This window comes from Pygoscelis adeliae, unplaced genomic scaffold (assembly GCF_000699105.1).
Source record: "Pygoscelis adeliae isolate BGI_AS28 unplaced genomic scaffold, ASM69910v1 Scaffold53, whole genome shotgun sequence".
NCBI lineage: Eukaryota > Metazoa > Chordata > Aves > Sphenisciformes > Spheniscidae > Pygoscelis > Pygoscelis adeliae.
In genome coordinates this window covers 1,776,137-1,789,245 of record NW_008824468.1, presented here as the reverse complement: position 1 = coordinate 1,789,245, position 13,109 = coordinate 1,776,137, and the positions used below count along the sequence as shown (strand labels likewise).

Here is a 13,109-nt window from a genome sequence, read left to right as displayed (position 1 = left end):
TAGCCTGACCACAACCTCTGGGCATGTAATGGTGGGATGAGATGAGAAATTTGGAGGTGGCCTGATGCTGATGTTACAGGCACCCTGCCTGCAGGCTCGCTTCTGGCACAGAGTATTGCCCTCCCCTTTGGGAGGGTGATGACCCTTCTCGCGCCATCCCCCAGCAGTGCTGTTCATTTGGCCTTGAGGTGTTGGTCCTTAGGTGGCTTGGACGTGGGCTACCCTGTCTATCCCTCCTTTACTTTGGCGGTAGACTCCTCCAGCAAAGGTGCTGTAATCTCTTTGGCAGAAACCACTCACCACAACCCCTCAGGCCACCCCTGTGTGCTCCTCCTCTCCTCTCCTCTCCTCTCCTCTCCTCTCCTCTCCCTCCTCCCCTAGTTCCCTTTGCATGCCATGCTCACCTTCCCTTGCTACTCCTTGAGCCCATAGTCCTCCTCCTTCCTCACCAAAAAATACCCTGTGGCCTGTCCTACTCCAAGCTCCACCTTTCCGTAAGGTGCCCTAGGTTCCCTCGGGTGCCCAGGCCTGCACCCATGCAGTGGGCACACTTCCCCCCCACCCCGGGGCTCCCAGTATTACCCAGGGACTGGCTGCATTGTGCCTGTGCATGGCGCCTGACCCGGGGGCTGCCCTTGTCTGCCCTCGGCCCTCCCTGTGCTCGGCCATGAGCTGCACTGGCAGCCAGGAGTGATTCAGGCGCTGCACAGCAAAACCCAACACTGGGCTTATGCTGCTGCTAAAGAGACCTCTCGTGACTACAGCTTGTTGATGGCACTTGGTTTAACAATGTAAGTTTATTTTAAAGCAAGCAACGGTAACTTGCTTGGTCCTTAAAAATGGGTACCTGGTCAGTATAGTACATTGATTTAAAAATTAATCGCTCGGGTTGTTTTAATGTAAGTAAAGTTGCCTGCTAATATAGTCCTTTTACTTACCTATTAAATTTTGAAACCGGTAATGAAACTTTCTTATTACTGTCCATTTTTGCACTACATGGGCAGAATAAAGGATATGGTAGGGATTTGAAAGCTCTGTCCAAAAACTTGATGATTAGGAGTTGAGAAATGGTAGCTGTGGTGGTAGTGAGGATCCCAAGGAGACATTAGAGAGAATAAATTCAAATCACACTTAAAAGAAAGTGTAGATTACATGTCACTAAAGTGGATTTCTGGAAAACAGTTTTCAGTTCCAGATATATTCACTGCCTTTTCCTCTCTCCAACCTGACCTCCTCAAATAAGATTGCTTCTGTTTAGTCTGTGCCAATATGAATTCTGATGGGATCTGATGGGATCTAAACTATGTGGGAACTGAAAAGCGTACCTCCTACGTGGACATCAATTTCCTTCAATTTATTGTTGACAGCCTCTTATGTGACTTGTTCCTCTTAGGCCAATTTAGTGATTTCTGTTCAAAAGATGAGAAGCAACCAAAGACTGTCTCAACAGCCAGAAAGTTCCTGTCAGGAAACTAAGTAAAAGCAAAGGATGAACTTAATTTGAAATTTGTAGTAAACTCAGAATTTTCCTGTGAAAAGTTAAGTTAAATTGTTTATATTCATGAGCTTCTAAATTAAATACATCAGATGTAGTGCTTTGAAGTGATTTTTTTCTTTAATCCCCCTAACTCTCATAAAGAGACTAGATAATCTCCCATTTATTGCAATGTAAGACATAGTTGAAATACATGATACAGTTTATCTCTGCAAAGTATGAAAGTGCATTTAAAATAATTTTAAAACTGCTAGCATAACCAAAAAAACCCCAATTTTATTTATATTCCTCTGGCTATTTCAATAAGAAACAGATGGCATTAAAGCACAGCTTTTGCATGCAGCATCCTACCAACTTAAATGGCAAGAATTTTACATCCTGACTCCGTAACTGGGGCCACACCATGTTCTCCTCAAGGCTCCCTGTGCTACTTTATTCAGCAGAAGGATTCCTCCCCAGAAATCTGTCTTCAGTTGTTACATTAGGGAATTAAAGTGTACAGTAGCTTACGTACAGAGATATCTTACGTGAACTGTAGACCTTTAATTCCTGCTTTTGGGTAACAAATGAAACCTTGCATATGCCCAAGGTGACATTATGGAACTATGGGGAATGTATTGTTTCTAAGCAGTGGTGGAAGTCTCTCCAAGTAGGAAAACAGTACTGTAAATAGCAAGGTATTCTTTTATAAAATCGTAATATTAAAACACAAAGCTTGGACTTACAGAGACTTGGTTTAAATACTGTTGAAACAAAATGGAGACTTCAACAGGATGTGGGAATTGGGCTGAAGATGATTACGTTCATGTTTCATTTTATTCTAAGTATAATAGCCATATGCCTAGTACATTGAACTAAAATAAGAATTCCAGCATGCTTGGAAGTCTTCTGTGGAAGCTGGAAAATATTCCATGAAGATGCATGTTGTCAATACCCTGTTTCTTTGTTTACAATGATATTACTGTAGATGTGCATCCTGGATGTAATGAACTTTGCTGTGGTGAAAAGAGGACAGGTAGGTTCACAGTAGCTGAGGACGAGTGGTGAGGTTTGAACCACGTCTGTGATTCAGGGTTGTTGGTAAGCATTAGTGTTGGCTTAAGTGGCATGCTCATATGGGAGTATCAGCTCTTAAAATAAGTGATACTAAGCAAACAAAGTGAGTTTCGGTGTAATAGGGAATAAGGTAAAAAATAAGTAGCAACAGCCTACGTGTGATTGCCTTGCTTAAACATAGGTAACAAATATATATTTGTGTCATATTGCACTATACCAATGATAAGGAACATCTGCATTCTCTTTGTTCACATTGCCTATTTGATTTTTTTCAAATATGATATATTTGTAACATGATATAAAGTAACCTTTTTACAATGATGTTTCCTTATCACTTCGGAGTTCTAGATGTTTTTTCAGTAAGAATTTCACTTCTCAATTGGATAATTTTCTTCTTAACATTGTTCTTGTACAAGTTGTGAAAGCAGGAAAATATTTGTAACTGTGATCCTTTAAATATCAGGAAAATTTACTTGTTTGTTTAGGGGGGAGAGAGAGAAAAAGGTAGAAAAGCTATCAAGTTTACAGAAATAATCACTTTCTAAGTCTGCAGGCCAAGATTTTCAAGGGATATATGATTCTGTGTATTGCCATTCTAGGTGCCAAACTTGAAAATGCAGGGATTGAATATCTTAAAGTGTTTCAAGATAGATACTTGAGGTCAGGCATTATTTAGACTGAAAACCATTGTCATGAGTTGTCTGTTTTAATATTTGAAGTACTTTTTCCAAAAATGCAAAGTAAATGATTCAGAAAGTTCTATCCTGCGTTTATAAATAGACTTGTTGCTTTCCATGTTAGTCAAGTTCTTAATTTTAGAATATTTCAAAATGCTGCAATTCAATTAGGAAAATTTTACTTCGGGCTAATACTCAAGTAGTGGCTAGACTACATTTCTGTCATTCATTTACTGTATTTGTTTCTGAAATCATCATGAAAGAAGTACTATTTAAAAAAAAGGCCTTGTGATTCTGATTTTGTTTTTATAGCAGTGTGAAGAGTAGAAGATTTTCCTGAACTGGTTTGTGCTTGCATAAGCTGCTAGGAGTAGAAGTAGCATGACTACATGTGGTTAGTGTACTTTAAATAGTAACCATGGAGTATAAAACGCTCAGTTTTGAATTGAACTGTTGGGGCAGAAGCCAGGGCTTTTTAACCTTCTAGTCTCTAAAGTCTGTGTACCAGAGCTTATTTTGAAAACACTTTGAGATTTAATTGTGCATTTAAAGTGGAGTAACAGTAGTTTATTAATTCTAAAACCTGAAATGATGCATATCCATCTTAATGCATTATAATAATTATTTTAGTTGACGTGATTTTTATGCAGTAATTTATTTTTGACATTTCTAGAGTTAATCTCCTTTAATATATATACATATACACTCCTATTATGTTATTTTACTAATCTTATTTAAAAAGGGAACATTACATATTGAATACTGTACCTCAATTTTATTGTAATGATTTTACTGGTTACCAGGTGGGGTGGCAGTTGAAAAATTTGGTGAATGCACTACGAGAGGATCCGAGTGGTGTTATCTTAACTTTGAAAAAGCGACCTCAGAGCATGCTTACCTCAGCACCAGCTTTACTGAAAAATATGAGATGGAAGCCCCTTGCTCTGCAGGTAATGAAGCTTAATCATAAGTCATACACCATCATTTTAACTATAGATTATCTCAATGATGCTTTATTGTGCTTCATCTCAGCAGCATATGGATTTACTCTTGTATACTTTGAAAAATTGTTTCTGAAATGATTTCTCTGCAGTTTGTTCTCATAGGCTCAATTGAAATTAAACCTGTTATTAGAACTTTTCAAAATTAAGAAGCAATTGTCCCAGTGTTTTACAATGCAGAAGAGTAGTCCCAGGTAACTTTTCTAGCCAAGGAGAAACAAACATACTTCAGAAACTGATAAATTTTAGTCTGACTTCTTGTTAAGCTCTCAGTGCAGTATAACCTCGAAGAAAGAGGGGAGGAAAAGATCTTGAGTTCTCAGTTTGATCAATCATGGAGTTACAGGAAAATTTATAAGGTGATTTTATTCAATAAACCACTTGACCATCAAAATTTCCTCATGTAAATAAAGTCGTATTTGTGTCAGAGCTGTCCTTGAGATTGAACTCTTGTACATAAGGAGGTGTAGCACAGGATGTCCGGCTGGGCCTTTAATTTTAGTAAGCTTGCAATGTGCTGAAAACCATGGAATGATTTCATTAAAGCTTTCGTGTTTCACTCTAGGATAAAATGTCACTGTGATGGATTACTCTTAGGAAATAAAAGTTATGTCCAGACTGATGAAAGCATGTAACCAACAGATGGAACTGACAAATAATCCCTTTTTTCATTCAGTTCAGATAGAACAATGTTTAGAAATTTATTTTCTTTGCATAAAGAATGCATTATTTGGGACATTTTTATTATCACAATAAAAAGTCTAATTTAAAATTAAGTACATTTGAGAGAGAAAAGACTTCTGCAAAGTTCGGTCAAAAGGAAAATGAGATATGGAAATGCCACTGCCAGTAGCTGTGGTCTTTGCCATTTAAAATATTGAGATGCATAAAAAGAACTAATGCCATGAAGAACTGCTTTCAAATATGTGTATATATATATAAAAATTATTTTATAATGGCTAAATGCATCATTGTCTTTGAAACTGAGTAAGTTTTTAAATGATTGAGATGTCTTGGTCTTTCAGATATAAAGTACTGACTAGACATGTGACAAAAAACTTTCAACCAAAAATATCTTATTGTCGTCTGAACATAAAATTGCAAATCTGTATGCGTGATATGAGTGTATGAATGTCTATACTTGAAGGCTGCACTTTTATCATAGCTTTAGTGAGAACATAAATACAAATGAAAAATGCACATCATTGCTTTAAATGGGGTCAAATGCTTTCAGTCTAAATCCTCTTTGGGTGAGTTTGGTATTTCTTTGGGTGAATTGGGTCATTCTCATAAATATTTCTTTTTGCTTCACTTTATCATTTGCCACTAGAATAATTGCACTGAATACCCCACAACAGAAGTTTCTGACATGGGCCATTGATGCAGACAATAGCAAATAAGCAATTAATTCAAGACAGGCTACTCCAAAAGGGTGGGAAGAAATTGGATAGAAACCAATTTCCACCATTTAAACTAAGTCCAGTAGGAAAGTGAGGATTCCTGCGGTCCTTTTACAGTGAATGCAGTCATGAGCTTAAGTTGTGGGCCTGTTTGAAACTCCACACTCACTTCCAGAAGCAAAAATCCAGTCATCTTTTAGTGTGTTTTATTTGGCTCTGATTTACATCTCAGCATCCTTATAGATACTAGGGTGTAATTCAACTGATCTAACTTTAGGTATCTGCTATGTGCATATCTACATATCATTCAGGTTTCTCATTTTTACTCCCTTTGGCCAGTGGACATATGTAACAGTTACTGGTTCATTCATCTTGGCCTATTTTAGACTGATCTGCCTTAGGATGAGCTGGATTGGCCCCTGCACATGCCTCTCTCTCTCAATTTGTTGATAAAGGGAGTCTGGACAGCTAGCTCGAATGGAGATTATCTGTATTAGATAAGATGAGACTGACCCTAGATGGAGGTTTTCTGTAATCTTGCAGGTTTGGGGGGGAGGGGTGGGTAATGGGAGTATTGGTTTTGGTGTGGTTTTTTTGCTGAGAGCATAGAAAATATGAATATTTTTAAGGCTAATATGAGTACAAATAGAGATACTGTTAAACATTAGAGATATAATTCTGGTATCATGATGCTATTGTTCTGATTTTATCACGCATGACACCAGGAAAAGGCCAGAACCTCATTCAACACTTATGTGTGAAGTGTGCATATGTATGTCTGTTGTAATTTGTGATTTTAGTGTGAGAAGCAACAGTTTTCTTAAGTAGACTGAGTGTCGAAAGAGCTCCAGGGCGAAGTGAAGACAAACTTCAGAAGCTGCATAATGTGGAGATTTCTGTTGTTAATTTATGCAGATCAGAGGTGAACAGATGTTAAAGTCAGATGATGTTAAATTTTAAATGTAGCCTAAGTGTGAAATCGGTACTGTATGTTTGATTAATAACAAGCAGCGAAAGCATTCAGAGTGCAGTGTAATTTTATAGCTATTAAAAATATGAAGAAACAGTGTTTATTTAACAGAATTTACTTCAAAAATTTCTGAAAAAAATCTTCAGAAAAGCTGTATGTTTTGTAATTGCAATTTGCCCTATGGCTGTTGTGAAATTTCTTATGTTCCTGATTCATGTAAGGGTGCTATTCTTTAATAGGAGCTTGGGAGGTAGTGTGAGAGGGGGAAAGTGATAGCAAATAGGAATAAAACATGAGGAAAAGCAGTATTTCCATCACCTTTGGAAGCAGGGGAAATTATGATAACTTGTTTTCCTATATCAGGATGTCATGAAATAATTGAGAATGTTATAACTGTGCTGTCATCCCAGAGCTGAGTTAATTGAACCATAGGTATTATTCCACAGACACAAACTATAAGGAAATTATGACTCAGTAATAATTCTGTTAAAGTACAAAATAGAAGCAAAATATTCAAAAGACTCTGGAATAAGATATGGGGATGAAATTCTGATAAAATGGGAATTAGGATCTGCAAACTGGCTGCTGTGGATTTTTTGGTTCTTCAAATGGATTGAACAGAGGAAAAATGTGGTGTCACATCCTAATCAAATTGCAGCGAGTGAGGTGGGAAGGTAGAAGTTTGCCCTAATGTAAGGAGGCTGACACAAAAGCAGAGACTGAGTTTTTGTATGCGCCCTACAAATGAATATGTTTGACAGCTGTTGCAGCAAATGTAGAAGGTAAATATTTCAGTGAATTAAATTGAGACACATTTACATTGAGATTTACATTGGGATGTTTTAATTGAGAACCGTCAAAACTTAATTTTAGCTGAAATTTGATAATGTTGAGGCATTATTGGTAAATTGCATTCTGCTTGTTTAGTCAATAATTGTGTGTACAAACATGAAGTTTGCCATTTGCAGCTACGTGAAAAGCTAGACTTAATGGAGAGATACTAAGTATGCCTGTAAGTTGGGAAGGTGCTAGACAAGTCTTCCAGTTCAGGCAGTATGCAGGTACTACCCGTGTATCAAGCAGTTTGGTGTGTGAGTGACAGGGCATCCTGCTAATTAAATTATGCATTCTGATAACGAAATTTTTAAGAGCTTGCTGTCCACTGGTAGTGATCTAGATTAGCCGTATGCCAGCCAAACGTTCATGGTCTCTGAGTGTGGAAAACGCTTTTAGATCATTCAGATATTAACTGGTTACTAATTGGCATAAATATTTCTCAGAATGTTCAGTGGTTTACTTTGAACAGCTCTGCCTTCACATCGCAGTCTTGCCATGAATTACAAGTTAAATGCAGTCTACGTAATTATTGATTAATTCTTTGGGTTTTTTTTTTCCTTTTTAGCAGAAACGTGGTATATTCATTCTTTTCACAAATATCCTTATCCTTAGAATAAATATGAAAGGTTAGGGGAAAGAAAGAAGAAGAACTATGCATCCTGTGTAGCAGTCCTGAAACTGATATCGAACGGCTTGATGTACAGTAAAATAATGCGATTATCCTATGGCTAAACTATGCACCATTACATAATGAGTTTGTATTTACAAGTGCATTAATTCCAGCTCTAAGGTCAATCAGTACAGAAAGAAAACCATCGGTTTTTTTCCCTTGTGTCCTCATTAAAGGAAGTGCTGGTTGTTTGGTGGTTTTTTTTGTTTTCAGTCACTTGATGATTGTCTGTTTTAATATCCATCATTATCTAACTTCTTGCAGATAATCAAAGTTCTCTCTTGACACATTCTGCAATCATGTCAGAATTTATGAAGTCAAGGGATTTTTCAGCCTGTGTTTTTCGTTATTGCTTTTATAACATTTGAATTAGGCAGCTGTGGCCTTGGGGAATTTTGTGGTTGCCTTTGCAATTGAAGGTATTCATTAATATGGTATTGTACCATAAATATTAAGATGTTATGCCTGCAAGACAAATCTTACTAAATTTGTCTTTCAGTTACTTTTTCTAATACTCTGATCCGTTGTGTGAAAGCCTAGAATGACATTTCAGATTACAATGTTTGTATTTCTGACGGCTGCTGAATGCGGTGAACAAACCAAATAAGTTTAACCTTTAATTTTTTTGTTTTTCTTACTTGACATAGAGGTGACTTAATTATCTTTGAACTCTCCAAATTTTTGTCTGGTTCAAAACCTAACTTAAATAAACATCCTCTACTCTAGATTGTCTGCTTTATTTCTCCTTTCCGCTTTGTGTTATTTTGGGGGGGTTTCAAAGGGAGGCTTCCCGAAGCGTTGTTTGAACAAGGGTGGAAGGTTCGATAGAGAAGATTCTCGGAGCATATGAAATCTTCTGTAAGTCGCTATCATCACGGTAGCAAGAAGCTAGCTGCAAAGTCCTCCTTTGCCTTCTGGAAAGTGCTTTGTGAATTAGTCAAAAGAAACTGGACTTTGACTACAGTGTGGAAGACTCTTCATCCAGTTTCTTTATAAAACAGAAAAGGAGTGGTAGAGCAACATGTTGCCATGCTTCGGCTAATTTGGGCTACGCGCTGCCAGTATCAGTGAAAAGGCTCGTACTGATGTCAGTGAGGTTGGGGGCAGGTCCAGCTGCCAGCCACATCTTGTGTGTTGACCTGGGAAAAAAACCTTATGACCCCTCTTAAACACTCTCTCACACTCTTCACCAAGCTTATTTAAATGTCACCTTTTGTATATTTAAAATAGTTCACTGTACTGTTTTGTATGTGATTAAATTGTACCGTTATAAAATCGCCAACAGCTCAGTATCTGTAGTTTTTTAAACAGACTTTATTTTGGATTAGATATGCATCATATCTCCACTATGATATGCATCATGTCTCCACTATGATATATTCAGCTTTTCAGCCTCGTAAGAAGCAACAGCAACAATAACAACAGAGTCCTTAGTTTGAGAGAAAATGCTACTTTTATTATTTTAATTTAGTATTTTTCCTCACTTGATTATATTGCCTCCTTCATTCATCTAGAGACAATGCTATATTCTGTTTTCATCATTTATTATTAGAATTAATGAACTTACACTTTTTAATCATTAAATTTGAATAAAATACTAACAACTTGTTTGCTCTTCAGTTGCTTAGTTGTCTTTTAACTACATGGGAACTGGGCATTCTTTGCAGCACTGTTAAAATGGATTCTGACTGGGTTTTCCTACAGAGTGTGAATTAGTTGTAGTATTTCATTACTTCACGTCATGGTTGGTCTTATAAAAAGTTTATTTTATTGGAAACATTCTGGTCAATAAATTGTCATAACCTTGATCCAATATGAGAAATATATTAGCAGTAAAATCTGTTTACTGAGGCAAATACTGTATAAAGATATTACCACTTAAAATTTTGTATTGGTTTTGCTTATATTTGTAAAAATTGTGTGTCTTTTTCTGGAGCAGTGTTTCTCAAACTATATATTGCAGCTTCCAAGGGAGTTAATGAAAGGTTCAAAGAGTTTTAAAAAACATTAAAAAGAATTTTAGATAGTATATATTAAATATTAATTACACTAATTGTTTAGAGAGCAAAGCAAAAATAATATGCTGACTTACTGGGGGCACCCTCTCAGTTCCTTCAGGGTTGGGGGTGGGAAAAGCAGCAATAGATCTTGGCAGCAAGAGGGAGGTAGGGACCACAGGGCAGAGCTAACTGGGGACAGGGCAGCTTCTGGAGGAGAGGGGAGTTAAGTGTCTATGTGCTGTCTGTCAGTACTTACAGGGACTTCTTATTTCCCTGTGTTGGTGAAACTGAGCTGCTGTAAGTAAAGACAGTTGGTTATCTGTTCCCTGGCCAACTGACAATTTGGGAAAGGGTCCATAAAGACTAATGATCCTGAAGGAGGATGGTGCATCCAAAATGTTTGAGAAACAGTACTCCAAAATATATTTAAATATGGATTTTGTGTCTGTCATTGTGGGTTAAGACTGATGCAGGGTCTTTTGTGGGACATTTTTTAGGCTATTCTGGTTTTAATATGTAACTTCTAAACTTTCTCTGGCAGGCTATTCCCATGGGTCAAGTATTTTTGGACCTGAAAACTTCGTAGTTTTATTGCTGTTTCAGCAATCCCACTTGCCCTGGCCAGCCTACCAAAAGGGACTGCAGCAGAAAAAAGCTCTAGTCCTTGGAAGAGAATTGGCTCAGTGATAATAACACTGATCTCCAAGGCACCCAATTCAGAAATACTTGAATGGAGTTCCTTGTGTTTTTCTGTTCAATGTGCCTGCATATGGTCCACTGAATGGCTGCCATTGAACTGGAGAGCTACCTGAGCCGATTTACTTGCCAGGTGCACAGATTGACTCAAACTGAACGGTTGAGGTCTCTCTAAATTGCAATGCAAAATGCCATGTAGATGCACCATACCTGCAGGCCATGTTCTGAAGGCTCTCTTTTCAACCAGGAGGGCCCGAAGACTTTTAATTCTTTATAAAATGAAAGCTGAACTCCTACAGCAGAAGTTACAGCAATGCTCTCAGTGTGTTGAGCTACTACCAGGAGAGACCATTTGAATGCTTTTTACCATGTAGCAGTTCTTACTGAGCTACTGATTTACTGGTGAAGCGGTGATAAATATATTTAAAAAAGAAAAAAGTGGTGACCTATTTTTAAATTTGGATTTCCCCTTTTTTTCTAGTCACACAGCTTTTCTGTTTTTGCGGAAATAAGCTGGAGACTTGACTTTGGCAATATCACCCAAATATGGAAAAGATATGAGACATCCTAGTATGTTTTGAGACAACCCTACAGGACTGTGCTTCCACTTGTACTAGATTGTATTACAGTTTCTATCCCCTTGGGAGCTCCGGGAGCCTGGGGAAGGTGTACCTACATCGCCATCCTGTGAGATACCACAGTCATTCAGACTCTCACCAATTACACTGTGATTTCACCTCTGAAAGTATCTGACATGGGAACAGTTTGAGGGAAACCTTTTACCTTCAGGTCGCTGGATAACTTGTGTTTTTCTGTGGTAGACTGAATACCATTTCTTCCTATTGCACTCACTGTTTTAACCACCTTGCTGAGCCAAAAGATGAACGAAAATACGCATTTGTCAAAGATGCAGAAACCCTAACTGATTTCCAGCATCTTCCAGCAAACTGTTCTGAAGGACAAACCGACCTGTATGTCTGGGCTGTGTATTAGCAGGGACTGGTGAAGTGTGAAGTTATCCCATAGAGAATCCTCAGGCTTCAACAGAATTGTTGTTTCAGAAATTAAGTCCATATCATTAGTATTTAAATAGTTAAGCCCAGGTATTCCAGGCTGTAACACAAGGGAAATACTTTACCTGTGTCCTCTAGTCTTCCAGCAGCCGGTCAGGACCACCAGAGGCTCATCAACCCATTGTAAGTCCAGATCACTGTTATGCTTGAGCATGATTTCCCTATGTAACATAAACCATAAACTCCTATTGATTGCCACCAGTATAGTCTCTAGGGCCCCCTTTCCTCTCATCTACCTATTCATGCAGGTAAAGTAAACGGCTGTCTTCTTCCTCAAAGTGGAGAAGAGAAATCCATCTACCCAGCTTGTCTTCCTCTCGGTGCTCCTGCCAGTATAAGCCATGAAAAACAGCCTGGGCTTAACAAGTGTAAACAGGGTCTAGGTCACAAAATTCTTTTGGCTTACAATGAAAATTAATTCTACAAGCTACTCAGCAAGCCACAAAGTGTACTTGTCATAGAAGTGCAAGGTATCAGAAAGGAAATAACCAGTGTTGTATTAGTAAGTGGTTCAAAAACACCTATGGCTACAGTGTCACAGATGAAAATTTAACAGATAAGATTTTTGTTTCTCTGGAAGAGGGGTTTTTTGGTTTTTTTACCCAGTTTTGCCACCAACTTTATTCTTATTTTTGCAGACTTCTGTCTTCTTGTTTTTAGTGGTTGTAAAGTCTTTTACCTGTCTGGTTTTGTGTGTGTCTTTCTCCCTCTCTTCCTGTAAATACTGGCAGTCTTTCATTGGCCTGGCTACAGAATACTCACGTTAACTCTAATGAGCAAGGAAAGAATTTAGCAGTATCACTGTTTACAGGAGATGGTTTTCTAACATTCAAAAAGAGAAAACTTGTGTCAGTTTTTAGCTGTTGCTCTAAAGGTGGACTTGCAAAGTTTTAACAAGAAAATTTTAAGCATACATTTTATTACGTTTGAGATAAATAACATCTAACACAGCTCTGTTCCTAAAACAAGGCAGTAACTGGCTAAAGGATGAGGTTTCCTAGGTGGTATGCATTATTCTTACATACAGATTGGAAAAAAGTAACACAATGATGGGGGCTTTGCTTGATAAGCATAAATTCAAATGGCTCATTGCTAGCTTATGAAAGGGCAACATTTTGAAAAAGTTCCTGCTGTTCCCCCAAAGTTCCCAAGAACTCTTGGGGTTTTCTACAGCATAGGCATAATGCTACAGTGTCAAGGTTAATATCTAGAAAATGAGAACTGATTATTTTGC

General features: G+C 37.7%; 1 protein-coding gene across 1 annotated transcript in view; it reads left to right on the top strand.

Moving 5' to 3' along the window:
• Positions 1–13,109, top strand: part of CNKSR2 (connector enhancer of kinase suppressor of Ras 2) — a 197,754-nt gene that overhangs the window by 89,580 nt on the left and 95,065 nt on the right. Inside the window, exon 9 of the mRNA XM_009321156.1 lies at positions 4,032–4,178. Within this exon, the coding sequence (XP_009319431.1) occupies positions 4,032–4,178 (147 nt within the window). The remainder of the gene's footprint in view (positions 1–4,031; positions 4,179–13,109) is intronic.